This window comes from Sceloporus undulatus, chromosome 2 (genome assembly GCF_019175285.1).
Source record: "Sceloporus undulatus isolate JIND9_A2432 ecotype Alabama chromosome 2, SceUnd_v1.1, whole genome shotgun sequence".
Lineage (NCBI taxonomy): Eukaryota > Metazoa > Chordata > Lepidosauria > Squamata > Phrynosomatidae > Sceloporus > Sceloporus undulatus.
Genome location: NC_056523.1, coordinates 15,037,341 through 15,051,298, shown reverse-complemented (window position 1 = coordinate 15,051,298; position 13,958 = coordinate 15,037,341). Strand labels below are relative to the sequence as shown.

Sequence of the window (13,958 nt, the reverse complement as noted above, 5' to 3'; positions counted from 1 at the left end):
CTTCAAGAGTGGAGATGTGTTGGATCTCTTCCGGCAGGTTATTTCATAATTTAGGATCGGCAGATGAGAAGGCCCTCTGGGTAACCGCAGCCAATCTGGTCTTCCTTGGCTGCAGTAAATTCTTCCCAGAGGACCCTAGTGTGCGGGATGGATTGTATGGAGGAAGGCGCTCCCACAAGTAAGCTGGACCCAAGCCATGAAGGGCTTTAAAGGTTATTACCAACACCTTGTACTGTGCCTGGAAACTAATAGGCACAATTACTTTATTTATTAATAAAGTAAAAGAGTAAAGGTGCTTCATGTCAGAATTGGTTCTGCTGAAACACCTAATATTGTTCAACATTTCTTGTGGGAACTCAGAAGATAAGAGGAGCAGCTTTCAGTGGGCAATCTGTATTTATTCCCTGCAGGCATCACTAAAAGGATCACCAGGGCTGCTGAGAGAAGTTATGAAAACATCTATGAAGAGATAGCTGCTTATTCTGGTGGCTACTATGTCATGACCAGCAAAAGGGAACTCTCTCAGGTCCTGGGCATAATGGAGCTTTCTCTGAATGCTGCCCCTGTGGAGGTGGCTCGTGCTCGTCTGGATGGGACACGGTTCTCTTTCCCTGTGGATGAGACTCTCACAGAAATTACCGTCTCTGTCAAGAAGTTAGGCCCTTATGGATTCAGGATGACCCTGCTGGAGCCTTCAGGTAAACTCATTGAATGGATGAGCTTTGGAGCCAATTAGCTGCTGTTGTTGTTGTTGTTGTTGTTGTTGTTGTTGTTGTGTGCCTCCAAGTCATTTTTGACTTATGGTGACCCTAAGGCGGACTTATCATGCGGTTTTATTGATGAGTTTGTTCAGAGGGCATTTGCCTTTGGCTCCAGCTAAGGCTGAGAGAGTGTGATTTGCCCAAGGTCACCCAGTTGGTTTACATGGCCGAGCAAGGATTCAAACATTGGTTTCCAGAGTCATAGTCCAATGCTCAAACCACTACACCACTCTGACTAACACAGTTAGATACAGGGTGAGAAAGATTCTAGGATAATTTACTCACTCACCCACTGAGGCTGTTGCAACTCACTCCATCTTTGTATCATCCCATACCAGGTACCCAAGCGAGAAATATTAAGACCCTAATTGACACTATGGACCACAAGGTTGTGAAAGTATCTCCTGTCCACGAGAGGGGTTCATGGACTGTGACAGTCTCTCCTAGTGGCTCCTACGAGGTGGAAATTGGAGGCAAGAGCTTGCTTGACTTTTCCTACCAGATTATGCAGAAGCAGAAAGAGTACATGCTCCCAATCCAGGGAAGACCTATGAAAGGTAAGCATTCTGGAGTGTGTTTCTACCACGCTGAGGGAGGATCTAAGCCTTGTTGGCAAGGTCAAAATATTCCAGGAACAGGCCAGACTATTCTGGCCCTGGAGCTACCCTCACATCCCCCTATTACTTAATGCTCCTGTTGTGACAAGGGATGGCTGCATGTGTATCCTATTGTGCTGCCCAATGTGGCCACTGCCACAGTGAATCACTCACTCTTCCCAGTGTCAGCCACATGGCTTGGTGCCTCATTCTGACCTCAGAGTGAGTGACTCACAGCAAACATGGCAGTGCTAAATGGCACAGTTGTAAACAGCCACCTGGCATCGCAACAGAGGGTTTCAGGTCTGGAGCAAAAGGTGAGTTATTTCAATCTGTTATACAGTGGCTCCTTGTTATGCACTGGGATTTGGTTCCAGGATCTTCCATGGATAACAAAATCCATGGATGCTCGAGTCCCATTAAATATAATGGCATAGCAAAATTGTGTCCCCACCATAAAATGGCAAAATTAAGGTTTGCTATTTGGAATTGATACTTTTTAAAAAATATTTTCAAGCCATAGTTGCTTGAATCCATGGATAAAAACTCCATGGATAAGGAGGGCCAACTGTAAGGGGAAACTCAGTGCTGAACTGGCCGGACATCATCCAGACTGTTTGCACCAGATCCAGGGTTTGGGCTGTGCATTGTCTAAACTCCTCACCAAGAGGATGGGGAGGGGGAGCGTTGTTGTTACTGTGTGCCTTTAAGTCATTTCTAATTTATAGCAACCCTATCCTGGGGTTTTCTTGGCAAGATTTGTCCAGAGGAGGTTTGCCATTGCCTTCCTCTGAGACTGAGAGTGGAGGAATTGCCCAAGGTCACCCAGTGGGTTTCATGACCATGCAGGGAATCAAATCCTGGTCTCCAGAGTCATAGCCAAGACTCAAACTACTACGACACCACATTTTATTTGGCTCATGCAGACAGGGCCCTAGATATTCCTGAGCTTAGAAAAGTTGTTTACTTGGCCTGCAACTCCTAGAATTCCTCCATCTGCCATGACCCCTCTTCTAAATTTCCCCATCTTTTCCAGGATCAAATTACACTGTCTCTATGAAGATGCTGGGAGATACTGAAGGAGCTACACTCAAGCGGTTGGTCACTGTTTCTGAACAGGGGACCCCAATGTGGTCTGTCTCATTAAACCAAACCTCAGATGCCCTGGGCAATGTTTTGGCCATTGCTCCTGTACCCTTTGATGCCACAGTATGTACCCTTTCCTATGGTTATTTATTAAAGAAGGCTGTTGGTTGCAGCTTGACAGTAAATGTAAATGGGTGTAATTAAGAGCATCATTTCCTGCCAAGGAGCACAGGATATTCAGTTTCCTCTGCATCCAGATTGTGTTCTGTACTGAGTCACAAAAATATTAAACAAATCAGAAAGAATAAGTTGAGCAGCCTTGGGACACAGGGACTGAAATCCTCTTGCTTGGTCCCAACTGGAGTAAACCCACTGAATTATGTGTTGGAAGGTGAGTCAACATATAGGCAAATCTCATTGATTTAATGGTTCCACTCTAATCTGGGGTAAGCACACTTTGGGGTAATAACAAGATCTAGTGTGTTAATTGTATACAAAACCACTCCTTCTTATTATCTCATCTTTCAGAGTAACTCCTTAAAATATAGTTCACAAAATTCAAATGCAGTGATGATATCAGTACATTTATTATTTTTTAATCTTTATTGAAAGTTTAAAATTATATATATTTTTTAAAAAGACAAGAAAAGGAGAATTACGTCATCTAACATCAACTCACATTTAAACATCCACCATCCAGAAAATAACAATATTCACATAAAGTTAACTTCCTGAGTTTCCATGGAAATCTTGCCAGAAACAAATAATAAAATAAATAAATAATAAAAGTTTTATTTGTATACCGCGCCTTCCTTAGATCAGGGCGGTTTACACACATTATACATATACATTCAGTGAATTAAAAACAAAACCACACCGTACATTACACAGTAAAAATAAAACAGCTAAAACCCCATTAGCCCATCCTCATGGCCACGGAAGAGGAGGGAGGCCCTTAGGAATATAAGTGATAATTCAATTTCCACTTATCCTGCTTATGTTTTCAGCTTGCAGTTTTTCACATAATTTAGCAATAATTTATTACTGACTGTTGGTTGTTGTTATTGATGTTGTATGCCTTCAAATAATTTCTGACTTATGGCAAACCAAAGGTGACTCTCGCATGGGAATTTCTTAGCAGAATCTGACCAGAGGCAGCTTGCCATAGCCTTCCTCTGAGGCTGAGAGAGTATAATTTGCCCAAAATCACACAATGTGTTTTCATGACTGAGGGCCGAAACAGATGGCCCTGAAGGGATAGCTTCATGCTGCCCCTTTTAATGTCAGATTGGGGCCGCGGCAGCAGCATGCTGCAACCCCAATCTGGCTCAAGGGGCAGCAAAATGACACTCCTTTTTGAGACAGCAAAAAGCTGGCTTTCCCCATGCCGCCATGGCTTTGCAGCACTCGGGGGGGGGGACATGCAGCGTTTAAACACCACACCACCAAAGCGTTGTAAAGGCAGCCCACATGTGGGAAGGCGGGTGGCTTCCAGGCGGCGTTGGCGTATGCTTCATGCATACACCATGCCCCCATGCTGCCTTCAAGGAGGCCTTTAGTGCCAGTCTGTACTGGCTCTGAGTAGGGATTCAAACCATGGTCTCCAGGAGTCCTAATCCAACACTCAAACCACTATGCAACGCAGGCTTCCATTATTCTGGCAAGTTTATTCAGATTATTTTTAAATTAGGAATTTTAAAGTATGGACTGATTGTTTTAATATGCATTGGTCTTACGTGTTAACTAATGTTGTGTGTTGTAACTGGTTTATGTGTTTTTAACTGATGGTATATGTTCTGTTTTAATCTGTACTTGTTCCCTTCCATAGGGAGAGGCAGATAATAATAATAATAATAATAATAATAATAATAATAATAATAATAATAATAAGTAGTAGTAGTAGTAGTAGTGTAGCAGTAATTCTGTCCAACGTTCTGTGCAGTTATGCTGGCCTCATGATCACAGAGTTGTCTTTGACAATGCTGGCTCTTTGGCTTAGTAACAGAGATGAGCACCACTCCCTAAAGTCGGACACAACTTGACAACCTTGTCAAAGGGGAAACCTTTACCTTTACTTTTAGTAGTAGTTGTAGTAGTAATAGTAGCAGTATTGATTAGTTGCAATAAGGGGGAAATATACATATATTTCAGAGATGGGAAACTTGGGGCCCTGAGGCTAAAATCACCCCCTCATAATCTCCCAATCCAGTTTTCTGGGATGCCCCAGAGGACCATTTCTTTTTTGTCCAGAAACTAGATTTTGTAGAGTTTTTTCCCATTCCTGTGCCTCTTTTAAGAGTTAGTTACTTACCTTAATGAAAAGTTAAGCACTTTAAGTTCAACTATAAAGATATTTTGGGACATTTACACATGAGCCCCACTCCTGCAACAATTACATCATTTTTTAAAAAGCTGGAAACATACTTCTTTCAGAGCAGCCAGCCCCACACGTCTTCTCATTTGCACAATTGGGGATGCCATTCCCATTATGCTCTCTTCCTGTCTTTCTCTTAAATCTGCCAACCTGCCCTATGCACTACCCAGCATGCCTTTCAATTATGTTATTTTTATTTTCACTTTTTCTATGCAATTCCAGAGCTCAGCAACTCTAAATTAAGTTTTTTTGTCTTTTTTTTTTTTGTCTTTTCATTTTGTTTTTGTCTTCCTTTGGGGCTGAGAAAGTGTGACTTGCCCAAGGTCAACCATGGGTTTCCTTGGCTGAGTAGGGATTTGAACCCTGGTCTCAAGTCACAGTGCAATGCTCAAACCATTAGACACTGGCTCTTGAGCCATAAAATTTGCTATGGTTTTTCCCCAAAAATTAGGTATTTAGAATTTGCAATAACAATCACAGCTACTTGTTCTTGGTGCCAAAGAGTTTCAGAGAGTCTTTCAAGACGGACAAACGTGATCTCACCTAGAAACAGCATGAAAGAAGTTCAGTAATAATAATTCCTTCTCTTTCCCTTATCAGACATCTCTACTGAGTATTGAAGGCCTGTCTCCAAGTAATCTTCCCTTTTCCCGAATCAACACTAATCCCGTCCATACAGAGTCAGTGCAGATCATGCCTTTGCCAGGCCAAAAAGGTGAGTGTCCCTGGTGTGGTGGAATGTATCAGTGGCAACCTTCTTCGCAACTCCACCTCCATCCTCAACAAAACTGGGAATACCACTAGCACCTATTCTCTGTTCTTTCACAACTCCCGTCCATTCCAGTAAGATGTATTAGTGATAACAACAGCTACTGTGCTGACAGAAGCAAGCAGTCCCAAGATGGTCTTTTTCATATTAGAATAGGACCTCACCATCCGCAGGCTTGCCATCCATGGATTTGAGCATCCACCATACAGTCTCCACCATTAGAGATAACAGGACTTGCAACCTCATGCTTCTTTGTATCCACAGGAGGGTCTGGAACGGATCCCCTGCAGATATGAAGGTCCAACTGTACATAATCGGAGCAATTTGGATACCGTGGACTGCTTAAAAGACAAATACAGTAAATGGGTCCTTGAGCAAATCAAACTTGAATTTTCCCTAGAAGCTAAAATAAGAGACTGAGAAGACATGATTCACTAGAAAAGATAATAATGCTGGGGAAAGCAGAAGCCAGTAGGAAAAGAGAATATCATATTGCAGATGGATGGATTCATTTTAGGCCCTGAGTCTGCAAGACTTGAACAGGACTATTGATGATAGAAAGACTTGAAGATCTCTCATTCATAGGGTCGCCATAAGTCAAAGTCAACTTAATGTCAGCTAAAGCACTTTGGTACCATATTAACTAGTGCGGCTGCTTCATATGAAATCCTGGGTTTGTACTTTGGTGAGGCACTTGACATTCTGTGGCAAGGAATTCTAAATACCTACTGAAAGGAAATATCTAGAGATAGATCATATGACAGAACCATGATTAGGGTCAAAATGTTATTCAGCCATTGTTGTTATCTACCCTCGAGTTGATCTCAACCCATGGCAACCCTGTAGATGAGACATCTCCAAGATTTCCTATGCTCCACTGCTTTCCTCAGGTCCTGCACATTCATGCTGGTGACCTCCTTAATAGAGTACATCCATCTAGCATGTTGCCTTCCTCTCTTTCTGCTTCCCTCCACCTTTTCTAACATTGTTGTTTTTTTCCAGTGAGTCGTGCCTCCTTATGATGTGTCCAAAGTACAACAGCCTCAGACTAGTCATCTTGGCTTCCAAAGAGATTTCTGGTTTGATATATTTGTTTGACTTCTTGGCTATCCATGATAGCCTCAGCACGCTTCTCCAACCACATCTCAAATGTATGGAGTATATCACACGGAGCTTACCAGTGTTCTTCCGGCTCAGTTCCAGCTCATTTCCGACATCACTGCACTTCCAAGGATGCAGTTTCACTTCGTAAAGTGAAAGGGTTATCAGACACCATTGATTTCTATGGGAGCTCCTTGTGAGGCGCTTCAGCAATGTTTGCAAACTGCCCTCTCATTTTGGTAAAACCTGAAAAAAAGTGACTTCAGAGAATTCGCTTCCAAGCTCCCTTCGATTGCACTGTGAATTGCTCTGGTGTGGAATGCAGCTTTGCCACTGCTCTGCAAACACCCCGGGAAGGAAGGGAAGAGGAGGAGGCAGCCCTCCCCCCTGCCCTTTCCTCCCCGCGGATGCATGGAAACACCCGTGGGAAGGAAGGGAAGAGGAGGAGGCAGACCCCCCACCCTTCCTCCCCACGGGTGCCTGCGCTCCAGCGCCGGCACCCGCAGGGAGAAGGGAAAGATGAGGGAGCCCCCCCCCATCCCCTTTTCCCTGCAGGGTGACGATTTGAATCATTGAACCCTCCGGTGTGGTAATACAATGTGCTCTCACTCTGCTTTGCTGGAATCCGCATCACGTGACTTGCTTGCAATCAAACTGACTTCGCTCGCCCCTCACTTCGGAAGGGCAACGGAAAGGCAACCAGGTGTGGTAAAACATCACCTTTTTACCTTAATTCGCATTGCTAGAGAGGAGTGACTGTAGATCTGGTGTGGAAAAACATCACGCTTTGCATTGCTAGAACAGGAGTGACTGCGGATCTCAGCTGCAATCCCCCCCACGTGTGATAAGGTCCAATTAATTCTCTTCCTATCCGCTTCTTAATTGTCCAGCTCTCACATCCATACATGGTAATAGGGAATACAATGGCTTTGTATGATTTTAGCTTTCGTGTTCAGTAATGTGTCTTTACATTTTAGGATATTTTCTAATTCTCTCATACCTGTCCATTCTTAGTCTTCTTATGATTTCTTGACTGCTGTCCCCACTCTGATCAATATTTGATCCCAGGTATGAACATTATTTTACTATTTCTATTTCCTTGTTGTCTAGCTTGAATCTGTGGTCATTATTTTTTTTCTTTATGTTCAACAATAAGCCTGCCTTTGCACTTTCCTCCTTGATCTCCCTTAGTAGTTGTTCCAAGTCTGTTAAGTTTTCAGCTAGGAGTATAGTGTCTTCTAAGCCTCAGTTTTAAAAGCCTCTGTATTAGTCTATATGTGTTCTTTTAAACTGATATTATGTGTTTTAACTAGTTTATGTATTTTTACTGATTTCATATGTTTTTAACTGATACATGTTGTATTTTAACTTGTTGCTGGTCCCCACCTTGATCCATGGGGAAGAGGTGGGTAAGAACTATATTGTTGTTGTTGTTGTTAATTATTATTATCCTCGTGATAATTATTTCAGGCCCAGTGCAGTTTGAGATGGTTACTGGAGTGAAACGCTGGCCCCTAGACCCTTCAGATTTGCCCACCCTAACTTTGATACCAATAACTGCCTACCCTGTGACCATGTTGTCCTGTTCTTCCCAGGCTCAGTGTCATCTGGCAAGACCTTGGAGCTATCCGTCCTGGTGGTGAATGATGGGCCAGCAGCTTGGTACACTTTCAAGGTCTGGGATGATCTGAAACTCCTGAGGAGCTTCACACCAACAACCCATTATTTAAAGCCAGGGCAGAATACCATCCTCACTGCAACCTTTGCAGCACCCGTGGGACAAGATAGGTTTGCCACCAGGTAGGAGAACCGACAGAGATAAAGACTGCTGGGTGCTCTGGGATGGGAATTTGATGTCAGAGAGTAGGATGTGCTGTGAAGAATTATTGGGAGGGAGCAACAGTCTCAAGGCTTGGAATTATTCGGTAAGTGCAAAATGTCATGGGGAAGAGGTTTAAAATATATTCACTGGGCTTACTTTTTTGATCAGTGATAAAGCACTGGAAAAACTGGAAAAAGAGTGGACACCAGTTGCAATCCAGTGAAAACAAAAGTGGATAAGTTTATGTAGTATTGTGGATTGATTGTACAAAAGGTATAGTTACAGGGGGGGAAATGATTAATGGCTGGATTATTTTCAATTAGTCAAATAATAATATAAGAATATAACAGACTGGATGGATAAGAGTGCTTACTGTAAAGATTCATGTATAAGTCTAGAAATTGTAGTAAAAATAATTGACCCAAAAAACTTGATTTGACTTATCCATGGGTCAATCTCACTACTGTTCTTTAATTCTTATTTTTAAAAGCCATCCCTTGGTTAAAGGGAAGAGTGCAGTCTGTCCTGGAAGCACTGACCCCCACTCTGCTCTCTCATCCATCCAGCCTTTAGGGTGAGCACAAATAGTTATGGCTGCTGGAATTTTGTAAGTTCTTTGGCATTGCTTACCCTTGCTTCATCCTTTAGATTTTTAGGTTATTACATGCCCCTAAGTTTTACTCTCAACGTATCAGTGGGTCATATCAAAATCCATAATTTTGGCCCCAAAACCTGCCCTCACCTTATACATGAGGTTGACTTATAGTCAAGTACATACAGTAACTAAACTGTTATTGTTGTTATGAACTTTTGATCATTTCAGACTTATGGCAACCCTAAGGTGATCCTATCATGGACAAGCTTTGTTCAGAGGAGTTTGCCTTTGCCTTCCTCTGATATTGAGATTGTGTAACTTACCCAAGGTCACCCAGTGGGTTTTGTGACTGAGGTGGGGATCGAACTTGGTCTCCAGAGTTGTAGGCCAACACTCAAACCATTACACTACACTGACTCTCAAACTAAACTTATTTGGTGGGAAAGAGAAGCAAAAGAGGTTAGGCTAAATCATAGATAGTTAACAGAAACTAATAATTAATAGAAGCTAAGAACCATGAATGCAACAGTACAACAGCTAGTGCGTAAAGTTAAAGAAAACTACTATACTGAACAGTCAGAAAAACAGAAGAGAACAACAAAAAGAGGAGAACAAGAGTCTTATTCCACAAGATTCAAGGCTGGGAGAAGGCAGCAAGTAGTGTCACTGCATGGGCTCCTCTTGTCTTTTTCATTTACGCACATTCTTCCATGTACACAAATGCTCTGTTCATAATAAACTTTGAATTTATTATTATTATTTATTCCAGCACTGCGACATTCATAGCTCAGAGCTCTGCAGCTCAGAACTACCTAAAGCTGCCCATCATTGTCATCCCTGAGGCAGCCCTGGTGAGTCCAACCTCTGCCTGCTGACCATCCACAGTTGCTGTTATTTATTTATTTGTTTGTTACGCTTATTTATCTCGCCTTTGCTCCAATGAGTTCATGGCTACATACCTCAGCTATTGCCACACTGCATAAATAAAGCAATTTGACATCACTTTAACTGCCATGGCTCCATCCTGTGGAAATTGGTAGTTTGTGAGGCATTTAGCCTGGTCTGGTGCCTCACCCAAACTACAAATCCCAAGGTTCCACAGAGGGAGCCATGGCAGTTAAGGTGGTCAAAGCATGAGATGAAAGTGGTGAAAATATTTCAAAAGCTTCAGCGTACATGACAGAGAAATAAGACTTGGCAGTCTCTCATTCATAGAGTCACCATAGATGAAGTCAACTTGATGGCGGTTAACAACAAATAAGATGTTGAAGACATTGCTAAAAAATGGTTTTAGCATTTGGGGGGGAGGTTCCAACCACATGAATAATACTATGTGTTCTCCTCTCATTATCCTTGGTGTTTTAGTTGTTTATGTTTTTTTTCATCACAGGAAACTGATACAACCCCACCAGTCCAACAACCAGTACAGCTCAAGATGCATGTGCAGAAGAAGCCACTCCAACCTGACTGCTCTCGGCTCATTTGGCGCATAACTTTTCTGCTAAGGATGACCACAGTGATGTCAGTGTTAAAGTCAGCCCGAATCCATCTGTGTGTCTTGCCGTTCATCAGGGACTGATGGTGACAAGGATATTATCTGTGACTAATAGAGTGCGTACTCTGTATTCTTTTGGAAATCAATACGCTACAAATTGGCAGTCAGTAAAGTATCATTGGCCTGGTACATACCTCGTCCTTGGGCCGATTCTAGGCTTCGGGAGCGTGCAGCAACTTCATGCCTCGAACCCTAGGACGTACGGGCACCGCCATGACGCACAGCCCAGGGCCTCGCATCCATGACGCAAGTGCCAGCGTCCATATGTCGCTGTGCTGCACTTGTGTTACTGATGTGCCACAATGTGCTAAGGCGCACTTGTGGCATCGGCATGCTCTCCTAAAAGAACCCGTTTTATCCCGGGTTTTTGGGGGGCGCCTCCAAGCCCACCCTTTCAGGACGGTATGTACCGGCCAATAATTGGAACAGACTTTGCAAAGACGTATTCACATGTTACAACAAGGCATGGTGGTGGTTTTTCTTTTGTTGTTTGTGCCTTCAAGTAATTTCTGATGTATAGTGACTCTAAGTGAACATCTATCAGGTTTTTCTTGGCAAGATTTTTCAGAGGTGGTTTCCCATTGCCTTTCTCTGAGGCTGAGAGCATGTGACTTGCCTAAGGTCAACCAGTGGGTTTTCATGGGCTAAGCGGGGAAGAACCCTGCCTCCAGAGTCACAGTCCAACACCTCAACCACATACCATCTTATTTATTGAATATATGCAAATTCCCTCTCCTAAAAAGCTGATGTTTTAAAACCAGCCAACAAATCGCCATTAAATCCAGAGTTCTTTAAGCTATAGCTTCTGTTACATTCACTCCCACAATCATGGCTTTTTCACACCTGTAATCTACCATGAAGCAGGAGCTCACAAAGAGATGGATGGAGTGGGGGGACAAAGATCGAAACAATATAGTTTATTGTTTATCTATCATGCAATTGTGGCTTCACCAACAAAAAACAGTAAAGATAATGATGGCTGTTTGCTGGCTGGTAGACATATGTTTTGCAACTAGTTGTTCCATTCTGTAAGGATTTTTTTTAAAAAAAATCTGTTTATTGTTGAGGGCGGTACGTGGGTACCTTTTTAATTATCATATGCCCACATGATAAGGGCCATGTGTTAATCTTTCCAGGGGGAGGAACCTGGCACAGGGAGCCATCCGATATGAGTGGCAGGTGGGGGCATCCATGGAGTGCACAGTGGAGCAGTAATGACTGAGAGTAAAACAAGACAAGGGGCATTGTTTGATATGTACTACAATCTATATAATCTCCCATGCGTGCCAGGAAGATAAGCAACCCTGCTGTTGGTTGTGTGACCTCAATCTCCAGTTGTCTATTTCCCCGTGGACTGGGTAGAACACACCCTTTTGTCCTGTGGCTTGTTTGGTGTTGGACATGTGTGGCTCTGCCCCAACTGAGTTCAGATTACCCTGCTGCTGTGTGGCATCGGGTCAACCTGGAGCGCCATGTGGGCCACTGGCGCTCTTGTTGCGAGTGGGGTGGATTCTCGTGAAGGCCTACCATCACACTCTCCCCCATCCCGTTCCGGCCCCGGTGTGCCCCGACTGCTGATCCATTTTCTCAACCGTCGCAGTTTCCCTTTCCCGTCATGTTTCCTAGTGTCCTCCTTTTGGCTCCTCGTTCCCCTTTCTTCCACTTCCGTATCTTTCCTCTACTCTTTTTTGTGGTCACCTGCGGTACCCCTTCTGCGAGATCCTGGGTCAGTGATGGAAATGGGAATGCAGATGCTTTCACGTGGATTACCAATACAACCCCCCTCCCACAGCAGCCAGGTGACTTACAACATGGAAACAGTACCTACTACTGTAATTGACTCAGGACCATGGGTCCTTGCAGCTCAGCAGGGATAGTAATTCTAGCGACTCCCCATTCCCTGAGAAAAAAACGCAATCAGTTTTTCTTGCACTGTCAAGACACTTGGACAAAACTTTGTCCATGTGGAAAAAATATTTAAAAACTGCTGCCCACCCTTTTTAAAAAATTAAATAATGAATTTTAGTTGGCCATTGGAAATCTGCATTTAAGTTAATGCTCTTGATGTTCTGGCAACAGGGGTATGACTTTTCAGCTTGTTTTCAAAGATCTTTATGATTTTGCTTTATGAGATCTATTACTTTAACGGAATTGGCCAAGGATGACCATGGAGCATTCGGCAATCCAGTATGTGTCCTCTTAGGTCATGCAAACCTGTGATTTGTCATTTTATACAGAGGGCCTTTGGTATCCACGGGAGTTTGGTTTGGTCCAGATACCAAAATCCTCGGATGTTCAACTCCCATTAATAATAAATGGCATAGTAAAATGCCATCCCTTATACTAAAACGGCCTCGTTCACTTTTTGAAATTTATTATTTTTTTGCTGCTGTCGATGCTTGACCATAGGGTGTCCATGGTTTGGAGGGCTGATAGATGGATGCGTTACTCGTGGGTAACAATCCTGGTATGGGGGCTGCATACGGCCACACCATGTACTCCTGCCATTGTAATCTAGGGGACTTGAACATCCACAGATTTTGGTACACAGGCAGGTCCTGGAACCAAAACCTAGTGAAAACCAAGGGCCCCTGTAGCATTAAAACACACACACACACCACAACAACACACTTAGTAATGGTCTTGGTTCATTGTTAAGAGGGGCCTTTATATAGCCCCTCGTACACACCACCAACAAGCGGCAATACCGGTGCAATACTACGGGTTAGGGACTGCTAGGGCAACCGCATGGTCCCTAACCTAGTATGAAGTGGCGGCGTAAAAATGGCTGTGTCCCATCCATATGTTTGGGGGCTGCGCCATACCTGCAGAGGAAAATAGGTCGCCGGCAGGCCACCACCCTTTCGGGCAGTCTGTCCCTGGGCCCATAATCACTCTTCAAAACCCTGATGGAATGCAAATTCTTTCATGTCTGCAAAAAGAAATTAAGGATGGTGCCAATCTAACTTCCCTGGGAAGGGGGGGTTCCAGAGCGTGAAGAGCGGTCACTGCAGTGACGGCCCACTCCTGTGTGTTCCCCACAGATGCCCCTGGAAGAATGGTGGACAGAAAGAAACGGCCGCACCCCCATCAGTCTCGCCTGGGCTGGTTTCATACACACATTCAGCCCCTTCATTTGTTCTCAGAAGCAGATCAGATGCATGCCCCTCTCTTTAGCAGGACTACGATCCCAGCAGCCAGACGTAGATAGTATCTTAGCACCACATACCGCAGTAATCCAGGCAGTCCTCAAAATGGTCCCCATACGTACTAGTTCAAGTGGAGGTTTGGATCAATGC

The 13,958-nt window shown here is 43.6% G+C and overlaps 1 protein-coding gene across 1 annotated transcript in view; it reads left to right on the top strand.

Annotated features, from left to right (window-relative positions):
- The window catches only part of LOC121922297 (von Willebrand factor A domain-containing protein 7-like), a 34,471-nt gene that overhangs the window by 14,733 nt on the left and 5,780 nt on the right, over nucleotides 1-13,958 (top strand). The window contains 9 exon segments of the mRNA XM_042451533.1: nucleotides 411-698; nucleotides 1,100-1,318; nucleotides 2,394-2,566; nucleotides 5,418-5,532; nucleotides 8,283-8,487; nucleotides 9,874-9,955; nucleotides 10,495-10,600; nucleotides 10,603-10,653; nucleotides 10,656-10,710. Coding sequence (XP_042307467.1) covers nucleotides 411-698; nucleotides 1,100-1,318; nucleotides 2,394-2,566; nucleotides 5,418-5,532; nucleotides 8,283-8,487; nucleotides 9,874-9,955; nucleotides 10,495-10,600; nucleotides 10,603-10,653; nucleotides 10,656-10,710 — 1,294 coding nt within the window.